General features: G+C 36.9%; 2 protein-coding genes and 1 long non-coding RNA gene across 4 annotated transcripts in view; 2 read left to right on the top strand and 1 right to left on the bottom strand.

The window, feature by feature from the left end:
* The first annotated feature begins 307 nt into the window (after positions 1–307).
* LOC111344537 (dual adapter for phosphotyrosine and 3-phosphotyrosine and 3-phosphoinositide) lies at positions 308–6101 on the top strand. 2 transcript variants are annotated; one of them, XM_022951778.2, is made up of 9 exons: positions 308–439; positions 1475–1597; positions 1875–2008; positions 2681–2820; positions 3462–3509; positions 3641–3703; positions 4083–4168; positions 4691–4778; positions 5303–6101. In XM_022951778.2, exons 1-9 carry the CDS (start codon positions 399–401, stop codon positions 5345–5347), a joined length of 768 nt encoding a protein of 255 aa, XP_022807513.1. In that variant the 5' UTR covers positions 308–398; the 3' UTR covers positions 5348–6101. The 2 variants fall into 2 exon arrangements, with proteins under 2 accessions (XP_022807513.1, XP_022807512.1); XM_022951777.2 differs by having other exon boundaries at positions 3638–3703.
* Positions 6102–7770: 1669 nt separating this feature from the next.
* Positions 7771–10238, bottom strand: LOC111344534 (uncharacterized). The gene has a single exon (XM_022951774.2). It carries the CDS (start codon positions 9619–9621, stop codon positions 8731–8733), a length of 891 nt encoding a protein of 296 aa, XP_022807509.2. The 5' UTR covers positions 9622–10238; the 3' UTR covers positions 7771–8730.
* Positions 10239–10264: 26 nt separating this feature from the next.
* The window catches only part of LOC148740463 (uncharacterized), a 1732-nt gene continuing 1284 nt past the window's right edge, over positions 10265–10712 (top strand). Inside the window, exon 1 of the long non-coding RNA XR_015996545.1 lies at positions 10265–10324. This is a non-coding gene — a long non-coding RNA (uncharacterized LOC148740463). The remainder of the gene's footprint in view (positions 10325–10712) is intronic.

Below are 10712 nucleotides of genomic sequence, written 5' to 3'. Positions count from 1 at the left end.
CTATGAACAACCTTTGTGGCAAAACATCCGAGTTATTTTGTGTTTTATCTCAGCATTTAACAAGTTCATGAATTTTCATCGTGATTTTAATGTGATTTCAACAGTCCAAAAATTTCCGCCTGAATTAAAATGCATCAACTTGGTTCGCTCCAAGTATATGAGTTTTAAAGAGTTTTGTGAGCCAAAAACTTTGCAGTTACTAACCGTAAACAATAATTGAAATTGGGCAACTTTTTTCGTACTTTTGACTCCGGTTTACTGTTTTACGTCCGGCCGGAAGTTTCAAATTCACCCAGCCCTTCCGTCCCCCACTCAGTAAATATGACGTTTAGTCTCCTGGGATCCCGAGAGGGGATTTATGCAGGTGATTTCTCAGCTTTGACAAAGATACAACAAACATGGCCGACCATGAAGGTAACGCTGAGGTTCAACGATTAAGGTGAGGTTCTTTACCGGCTATCTTAACCCTACTTATCAATTTTAAGAAGCGTTATGTATTCAATTTTCATAATATACAGCTAATAGAAAGATCGAAGCAAGTTAGAGGGTTATTTCCTTTGAAAATATTATACGTGACTTAATTTGGCGTAGAATTGGGATGCGTTGGTTAATTTAGATTGCGTATCGTGAAAATCATGCAGTATGTTTATTAGATTAGGTAAATTATTTGATGCCAATTTTTCTATTTTATTGACCTTAAATTGACAAATTTTTTTAAAGAATTATTTCTCCAGTTTTCTGTTTAAAAAATACCTTTTCCGTTTACCCCTAGACTAGCTCTTTGTACCAAACGTTTGATGACTAGCTGCGGTATACATTCATTGAAAAATAGAAGCTATTGTTTTGTTTGTAGAAAATTTAGGCCATCCTATTGTACTGTAGCTGATGTTTTTAATGTAAGGAAATGGATCGGTCTTTAAAACCTTACAGAGTGGCATAGTACCGCCAAAAATAGGCATTTTTTACAATGAAACCCTTAAAAATAGATGTCTGATTTGAAAACGGCAGGAAAAGTGTTTTGATGGTTGATTTTTCTCGTTTAAATTTATCGGGAATTTTAAGGAGCGTTCATGTGTCATTTTTCTTGGACGTCTCTCATAATTTTGATCTAAGTTAAATGTTGTGTTATTATTTGTATATATCGATATCGGTAGGCGTTTTGTTTGTGTGTATATTTAACCTCTTTTGAGGTGCTGATACCGCATTGTAACGATATTCCAATATGTCTATGCCCGAACGCAAATGATTTAATCATAAGCCCACGTTATTTTAGACTCAAAGCCTCTTTGATCAAGTTCCTTACCATTGCAAACTTTTTTAGAGGTGTTTATAAACAAAATTAGAACCGAGCAGAAATTAAATTGTATTCATTAAATTGGTTCTTGTTTTTCCTTTTCTTGTTTCCTTATTTCTCTTTTGCTGTTTTATTGTGGGGAGCTAGTAGATTATGAATTTTTCTTTGTATATTTTACAGTTGGTATCACGAGAACATAAGTCGTCATGTGGCCGAGGGCCTGTTGATGGCCAATGGAAAAGATGGAAGTTATTTACTTCGAGCAAGTGCATCTAATCCAGGAGAATATTCATTGTCAGTGAGGTAAGTCCTTCTGATCTCTCGGATAAGTTCGTAAGATCTCAACAACAGATACAGTTACAGGAGCTGTCTCTTTGGTTAGTAGAATCCTTCCAACATGGTATGTATCCTTGATAACTGTTCAGGCTGTTACAACATGCAGGTGTGGTTACAGAGACCCATTGAAAGCCACACTTCTATACACAGATCAGGCAAACCACATAATCTTTACCACTTGAGAGAGGTATGGCTAGGCAATGAAAGGAATCTAACAATTTTAAATTGACATTTTTTTTTTCAGATGCGCTAGCTCTGTAAAGCATTTTCAAATCGGCTGGGATGGTTCACAGTTCAAATTTGGAATGGGATCATTTTCAAATATCAGTGAATTTGTGGAACATTTTGAAAATAAGCCTTTGATTGGTGGTGATTCAGGTAAGTTTGTACCTTTACTGTGGTCAAATCTTGAATGAGAGCATATCAGTGTGTGAATGGGCATGACTCGTTCTCACTGATGAAGGGCCATAAAACGGCAAACAATCATCAGATACCTCTTCTAAATTGACAGACTGGGCCTCTTTGCTACTATAGATAACTTTTCCCATGTCTGTGTAAGGTGAGTGTGTGAAAATTATTTCTCCCTTTGTTCATTGGCCAGTACAAAGCCTTGTTCTGCAAGTTGTTGCATTTTGTTTTCCCTAAGGCATCAGAGAGAAGACCTTTGCTTAAAATTCTTTAACAACATCGTCTCCAATCCCTTGGATTGTTTGTACCACTTACTGCCTTTCGATAACCAAGATCAACTTATAGAGTTACGACGACGCAGACCATTTAGAGTTTCCTTTAAAACAAATTGGTTCAGAGATGCTTTCATTCCAGAAAGCGCAAGACATTTTAACTAACATTTATTACAATTGTATATGTAAATTAGTTCCCTTTTAGGTTTGATTTTATTGTATAGTTCTATTACATAATTTGTACACCTTTGCAATTCAGCTTCCAGCTGCTATTAAGGTATTCTTCTTAATAAATGTCTATCTATCTGAAGATATTTTGCATTGTTGTCTTCTTGAGCTAATTTACTCTGTGGATCATTAACTTTAACAGGGGTCCTTACATTATTGAAATATCCATATCCAAGAGATATTGAAGAACCAACAACATACGAGAAAGTGCGAGTGCATGCAGAGTGGGGGAAAAACAGAAAAAGTAGCATAGAAAACAGTATGGACGATGGTGTGCATTCTGTAAGTGAGAACCGCTAAAAATCTTATTTGGAACTTTTTCCATTTCTTTTTCTTTTCTTCTTTTTAGTGCGGAAGTGGAGAGTGAGGGTCACCCTGAGCACAGATTGGCCCAAGCTCTGTCACAGGCTCTTTCACATAATCCACTCTCTCAACATAAATGGTGTTTCATGTTCCAGCTGGTCTTACCTTTTCAATCGCCCTGAATAACACACCGAAAGTCGCCAATTTTTAGATTTAAATTTCTTAATGTCAAATTGGGATATTTTCTTCCATATTTCCCCTGTCTACCAACAGAACTCTCTATTGACTGCATTGCCTTTGTTGTCATACAATCACACAAAAGAGTGTTCAGAATAACAGTATAACATAAAAATTCTTAACGTGAATAGGAGCCACTGGATGAGGAGATTTTTCTTTTAATTTCTCCAATCCACCCTCCCAACATCCTAAACTGCCCCTGTTTTGGGTGTCTATGGGAAATATGTTTTTGGTCTGAATAACTTAGGTGTGGAATGCACTCTACAAGTTTATAATTTATTGTTACTAGCTACTGAATGAGCCCTCTTTGAGTGGAGGATAACAAGTTGAGAAACAAATGGGTTAACATGCCCTTTTGCCTTTTTTTTTTTTTTTTTTTTTAGTTTGGTTCAAAAGAAGGATATCTCACAAAACTTGGAGGCAAAGTAAAGGTGAGAAAAAACGTTTTACCTCCCTCGAGATCAGACTACAGATTCACCTGTACACAAGGTGTGAGAATTTCTTGTTCGTTGAGTGCAGTGCACATTTTCTGTTACTAAGATGATTCATTTTTTTCTAGCAGAATTGGAAAACAAGATGGTTTGTACTGCTGAAGAATGAACTGAAGTACTTTAAAACAAAAGGAGTGAGTTGTGTCCTATTTGGAATTATTAAATTATTTGTAAGAAGTGCAAGCAATTTTCTAGGTGACTAAATGCCTTAACAACAACAAACATACGAAACATATGTATGAGCTGCGGTTATGAAACGTTTATGTGTACGATCCTTCGCAGTAAAGCACTATTTGAGCAATAGTGAAAATCAGACCTGAAAAAAATTTCAGGCCTGTACGGGATTCGAACCACTGACCTCTGCGATACTAGTGCAGCACTCTACCAATTGAGCTAACAAGCCAACTGGGAGCAGGCCATCAAATTAATTCGATATAAACCCGTAGATGATAGATCAAAAAAATAAATGCCTTAATTAAGATACAATGAATATGCCTTAAATTTGCCTTTCAGGACAGAGAACCAATTAAAACTATAGACCTCGAGGATTGTCAAGAAGTGGCAAGAGATGACTCACTAGGAAAAGGAAATTGTTTCAGGTAACCTTCAAATTTTCATTATAAGGTATGTTTCATTGACTACCCATTCCTTGGCTGTTCCATATATCTGTTTTCTACTCAAGAGGCAGTGGCAGATATAGGGGAAATGCCCAGGGGGGCCTGGGCCCCCTTATTTTGGGGGAAAAAATTGCAAAAGGAAGAAAAGGGGGTAGGTGTACAACCACACACACAAAAAAAGAATCCCCCCCCAACCCTCGTAGCCCCATAGCTCAAAGTCTGGATCTGCCTGAGAGGTACGAGTTCAACATGACCTTCAGGCTGGTCCTTTGTTTCAAATGACTTCACCAGATCACCTTAATATGCAAGCTACTTTAGGTTCTGTGGTACAGGCAATTTCAAAGTCAAGCAGCAGGAAAAATGCAAGGTTCATCATTGGCTTATACCCTAGCTTGTTTGAGTGCCTTATCACATGCCAGATGAAATAATTTAGCGTTAAATTTTCAACAACTACTGCACGAGAACAATTAAGACTTAACATGCTTCAAATCTCTTGTTCCTCAGGATTGTCATGCCATACAGAACATTCTTCTGTTATGCAAATTCCACTCAAGAAGCTGAAGAGTGGATCAAAATTCTTCAGTGGAAGCTGGTATGTATCTACCCAGGTTTGTTAGAATTCTCTAAAGTTGTGTGCCTAGATTGTTGCACTTCTGTTCTGGAGGTCCAGGCTCAAACTCTTGTCAGATCATTGTGCAGTGTCATCAAACAAGCCACTTCTGACAGTGAAATAATGTTAATGATAAAAGTAATTTTCTCCATCATCATCCTTGACATCATCACCATTATCATCATCCTAAGGTATCACTCCCCCATTGAAGCATTCATTTTTGTTTTGTGGCCCTAAGTCAAAATGGGTTTCAACATGCCACCTACCTCAAAAAATTTTACCTTAACATAAACAAGGTTGTGCTCTAAGAAAGATTGAAGGGAGCCCAGTGCTCTGAAACTGTGAAATCCAGGATGCCCAGCATATGCTTTTTATGGAAAAACTAAGATTCTTGAGTTGCCCAAGAACAAAAGTAAGGTGCCAGGGACCACTGAGCGCTGCTAAACCACACAGCCCTGATAAATTTCCTCACTCTCAAGATTCCCTTTCTTTTTTTCTTTTTTCAGGAAAATGTAACTACAACAAAACAAAGGCGATCAACCTACAGATAAGACATCAGAAAAAGAGCATATATCAATAGCATTTTATTCAGATATTAATTTAAATTAAAGTATTGGTATTGTAAATAGTTATCCTGAGTGAACCAACACTCTTCCTACAAGGGAACTTCTTTACAACTATAGAATTTTCTTTACATTGTAGTGTAGGATTGGAATTTTATGAATGGTGACTATTGTGTAGTTTGTTTCAATTTCTCTAACTGTATGTAACTTGACAAATTAGTAGCACTTACAAAAACTTCAATTTATGCTTTCCAGTTGAGTGCGCACAATCGAGTTTTGGGTGTCGGAATAGTAGTTGCTAGGAATAATGTTTGCATAAGAGTCACTCAAAGTAAGAGCTGATGGAAACTCCAGCTTCTCAACTACTTTGCAAATATGCCAATAGAGGGAAAGTGATATTACTAGGGTTGTCTTCACTCTATTAGGAACAGGCTACCACTTTGTTGATTCCAGGGCAGGGTCTCATTATCTCATTCCATAATTATGGCTATTAAGTATGCAATCTGTCCTTTATTTCTCGTTATCTATTGAAAACTAAGTTTAGTTTTAATCATCATTACGTTTTGCTAGTGCTTCCTTTAGGATCAAAATCAAAATCAAGTAATTACTTATCTAACTAAATTATCTTTAATAAGAGTATGTTTCTATTCGCTAGAGAATTTGGCATTTAAGTAAAGTTCTTTATGGGAGAATTGGGATCAAAACATTAGTCTCAATAAAGCTGACTACTATTAAACTTCAATATGACTTCTGGATTATTTTTAATATGCTTTAATCATAACTCAGATACAATGAATATATGAAGTTCATATATTTTGAACTGCGGTATTAGATACGTATGATGCACGATCCTCCCAGTAGAGAACGCTATTTATGCAATAGCAAAAATCAGACCTGAAAAAAATCAGGCCTGTACGGGATTCGAATCCTGTACAGGCCTGATTTTTTTCAGGTCTGATTTTCGCTATTGCATAAGTAGCCCTCTCTACTGCAAGGATCATGCATCTACGTATTTAATCATAACCTTTACAATTTCCTGGAATGTGATTGCTGCTTAATTTTTCACTTATGACTCTCTACAATTGTAATCGGACAGTGTAATCAGAGGGTTGGCTGTAATGTGACACCTGTAATCAGACGGTTGATACAGCTACTCATACCACTTATCCTAAAAAAAAAGAAGTAATCTCTGTCTTCTATGGAAATACCAGGACTGGTGCACATCAACAGATTATATTATATTATATTAGATTATATTATATTATATTAGATTATATTATATTATACCAGATTCTGTGCTAAAATTACTGTACACAGGTGTGGAGAGGAGGGAACTTAACCTATTGATGTCTGGTGCGCTCGTATGCACCCATGGGGACCCATACCCTTTCTACGCCTTGTGACGTCATCACTTTTAACCCTGGAGCACGACTTTGAGCACGTACTTGAACAGGTTGAAAATATCTTACAAATGATACCAGAATGAGTGCAATTGAGTGAAGGAGATTGGAGAAATAGCCAAAAAATCATGTAACTTTGACCTGAAAATCTGCGCGAAAATCTTGTTCCATTACCCACCTACCTTTCTGAGCGTGTGCTTTGAAAACAATGAGTAGTTTCTCTACACCAAAATGAAGCCTACTAAATTTCCAGCAAGTGAGGAGAAACTTCAGGCAAGGAGAGGGGAAACAAAGGGCAGGAGAAAGAGAGAAAAGTAAAAGTCGTAAGTGGGGCATTACTTTTCCACCCAAAAACTATTGCTTTCTGTGCGTGCCCGAGATTTTCAGACCACCATTTTGCAATTGGATCAAAAGGCCGTTGAGTGTACGAGCTGTCAAGGGGTTTTTGGTAAGTTTGAGCTTTTAAAACCACAACAGTGACCCGAAATCTGCTCGACTAGCTTCAAAACACAGTTTTCCACAAAAGCTGCAGCCATTAATGAGTTAAAGCATGTTTCCCCAACCCCCCTCCTGCTTTCATGAGCTAAAATAATAAATTATAATTCTAATGAATAAAAAGGGGAGATGCAAAGGCATGGTAATTGGTGCATTTAACTATGGGTTAGGTGGTCTGGGTTCAACACCTGGGTTCCCTTTCTCAAAAGTCCCGGTAACTTAACGGGGCCCAAAGCCATGTTTTAGCATCAAACTTTAAAAGACAGGAAAGCAGGTTCTGGCACCCAAACCAGTCCTCTTTCTTTCTTTGGCTGATAGGGTAGTTGTACTATTTTCAAATGCCCATCTTGAATGAAGACAAAACAGCTTTACAAGTCTGTTAAGTTACTGGGACTTTCAAGAAACAAGCCCCTCATCGGGTTAATGCGTTGACTTCATGGGCAAAACACTTCACCCTTACAGTGCTTCTCTCTACCCAGGGTTGGGTTGTCCATGATACGATAACCTAACCCAGGGTTAGCGTAAATTTTTAATTTATCTTCATAGCTTTGCAAAGGGATTTTTTTTCCAGTTAGTTTCACAAGCATATTATGATAAAACCCAACAAAATCTTGGCTATTATACATGCTCCTCTTTATGAGAAATTAGAACCAAGGTTAACTTTTATATCCTATACAAGCATTAATCCCCTTTCAAACAAACCAACCCAAAAGCATAAGTAGGTTCTAGCAAATTGTCAAGGATAGCCTTATGAAATTGAGGGAGGTACCTTGCCATTCAATGGCATCCCACCCAGGGGGGAGTGGTAATGTTCCTTGTAGCTTTATGCTAAGGAAACTGGGAGAAGCTACGGCTGGATCAGGGCCACTTGGTCCAAGTATAGACTTATAATAATAATAATAATAAATAAAATCTTTATTACCGTGCCAATGTATTTAGCTCATAGAGCTAATTGGGGACACCTACTTTTACTAAATTAATAAAAAAAACTATGTACAGTATCATAATAAGTAACAATACAGCCGATAAACTATGCATTAAAATTTTAAAATATTTAGAAACAGTGTTCAAAAAAAAAAAAAAAAAAAAAAAAAAAAGAAAAAAAAAAAAAAATCACGTGCTGCAAAGATTGCAGCAATTGCCACTGTCTTCCACTAGGCTGACCAGGTCAACTCTACAGATTCTAGTTTTAAAAATACTAAGGCTTGGTAGTTCACGCATACCATTTTCTAATTTGGACCAAATATATGGTCCTTGATACCTTAGTGTGTGTTTACCATAGTGTATAGTGTTAAATCGTGGTATTTCAAAGTCACTATTCCTAAGGTTATAACGATATAATACAACATGAAATGTCTTCTCCCCTCAACTTCTTCCCCCCCCCCCCCCACCAAATTCCAATAAGTTGTTTGTAAAGGGTCACCCTGGTACTTGTAGATCATATTCCCACACTAAGTGCAGTAAATAAACTAGGACTTAGATATTAAGGTTTACTAAAGGAAATTGCCAATCCATTTGTTCACGATGTTCATTCAAGCCAATAGCCATTCGTTGCCATTTGGCTTTTTCGACATCAATTTGCACTCCACGAACCCTCAATCGAGCCAGACTGGCTTCAGAAATATCCCGACAATCCTTAACTTCAAGAATACTAAGTGAAGGGCAGTATTCTCCGATCAGTTTTACAGCAGAGTTGGAAACTCGCCAACAGCCTCTTAATCCGAGATGTTTCAGCAGAGGACACGAGTTTGCAATAATTCGAACACTATTATCACTAATACCATAACAATCATTAAGGAGCACAGTTTGTAGTCCGTTGCAGCACGAGGCTAGGGAAGAAACACATGAATCAGCGACGTCCCAGCAGCCCGTCAGATCAACAATCTGAAGAGCGTTGCAGCATAAAGATATCTGCGTAATGGCGTCGGATGATACCCAGCGACATTCGCGTAGCTTTAACACTTTAACATCCGGGTTAAACTCGGCTAATGTGAAGAGCGTTCGATTTGTCAAACTCGAACAAGCAGTCAAATCAAGCTCGCGGAGCCGGGTATTTCGCTTTAAAATTTCAACCAGGACATCATCGCTTAGCCAGCTTTTGCAGTTCTTCAAAACCAGCTTTCGTAAACAAGAATTTGGTTTGGTCATTAACGTAAAAGCATTCGATGTAAGGCGAGATGAAATTCGGCTACAATCAAGAGTTCTTTGCCAAGCGAAGTACGAATCACAAGCCTCTCGGCAGAATATGCAAACTTTTCTGAGCTGAAATAATTGTGGTATGGTGAAATAGGCAAATATATGTGGGAAAACAACGTCTTCCCAGGGAAGACTGAAGAAATCTGGAGAAATTTCTTGCCTTTCCGCCATCTTGCTTCTGTATATGTTTCAATTATATCAGTCTTGTGGAACCTGGATACGAATGATTGACCTCGTCCTAAGCCCCTTCTCGTGCGCGCTTCATTCGATCTCATACCTCAATTATTTCATTTCACTTAGTTTTATTTTTTCTTTCATTATTTTTTGTTTTACGTTTTTTTCTTGGATTGAAAGACATGGCACAAGAAATTTATCCTTGAGAGATAACCTTTTAAAACCAATGTTTATTTATTTATTTATTTATTTATTTATTTATTTATAATAACTTCATTTGCCTAAATAATAAGATAATAATAATAATAATAATAATACAGACAGATAACAATAGAAATAACATCGAGATGCAAAAAGGCAAAAAGGGTCAAGCCAGAGAGGAACTAAATTCTCATTGACGGCAGCCCCCAGAATAAAAACAATATGCAATAAAAATAAAACTAAAATGTAAAGGTAAAAATTATTGAAAAAACAAGTTAATTGATAAATGGATATTGGTGCAATATTATTGATATTATTTAAAAATGTGTTCTTTCAGTTTTTTTTTAAACTTACTAGCAGAGCTAGAGCTAACTATGTCACTTGGCAAGTCATTCCAGATTTTTATATATTTATACCAATAAATAAATAAATAAATAAATAAAACCAATGTGTCCTTTTAATTCCCGCTAATGGAACAGGAAAGGCGATCGAAAAAGCGGTAAGGTCTATGCCAGAAAATGTGCGATTATTTCCTCTAAGATTTTTTGAAGGCATTTAGGTGTGTCATAATGTCAAAAGCTGAGATATTGATAATCGATAATTGAAGCTTTTGGCTACCCTTGATTTAATTCGGCATGGACATAAATGGGTTTATTCAGGTATTTTTATCAAAATATCCGTCTAGACAGGAAGGGTTTTCAATGTCATTCCGTGGGTCAAGCATTTTTAAATAATAGTCTTTGTGCACAGAGAGTCACTGACTGTGAGATGATCATCTCAAAAATCATCTGACTAATTTCCTCCCAACAAAGCCGTCTGTCTTCTTGAGTCATTAACCAGTAGAGGAGAACAAATAGGAATCTACTTTTCCCGGACAAAAAATCAAA

The sequence above is a fragment of the Stylophora pistillata genome, chromosome 2 (assembly GCF_964205215.1).
Source record: "Stylophora pistillata chromosome 2, jaStyPist1.2, whole genome shotgun sequence".
NCBI classification, from domain to species: Eukaryota; Metazoa; Cnidaria; class Anthozoa; order Scleractinia; family Pocilloporidae; genus Stylophora; species Stylophora pistillata.
This window is presented reverse-complemented; position numbering and strand designations above follow the sequence as displayed.

Coding starts and splice junctions, on each gene's coding strand:
- LOC111344534 (XM_022951774.2), bottom strand. CDS start 9,621: ATGGCGGAAAGGCAAGAAATTTCTCCAGATTTCTTCAGTCTTCCCTGG.
- LOC111344537 (XM_022951777.2), top strand. CDS start 399: ATGGCCGACCATGAAGGTAACGCTGAGGTTCAACGATTAAG. Junction 2,009..2,680: donor TTTGATTGGTGGTGATTCAG/GTAAGTTTGTAC, acceptor TAACTTTAACAG/GGGTCCTTACATTATTGAAA. Junction 4,779..5,302: donor AAATTCTTCAGTGGAAGCTG/GTATGTATCTAC, acceptor TTCTTTTTTCAG/GAAAATGTAACTACAACAAA.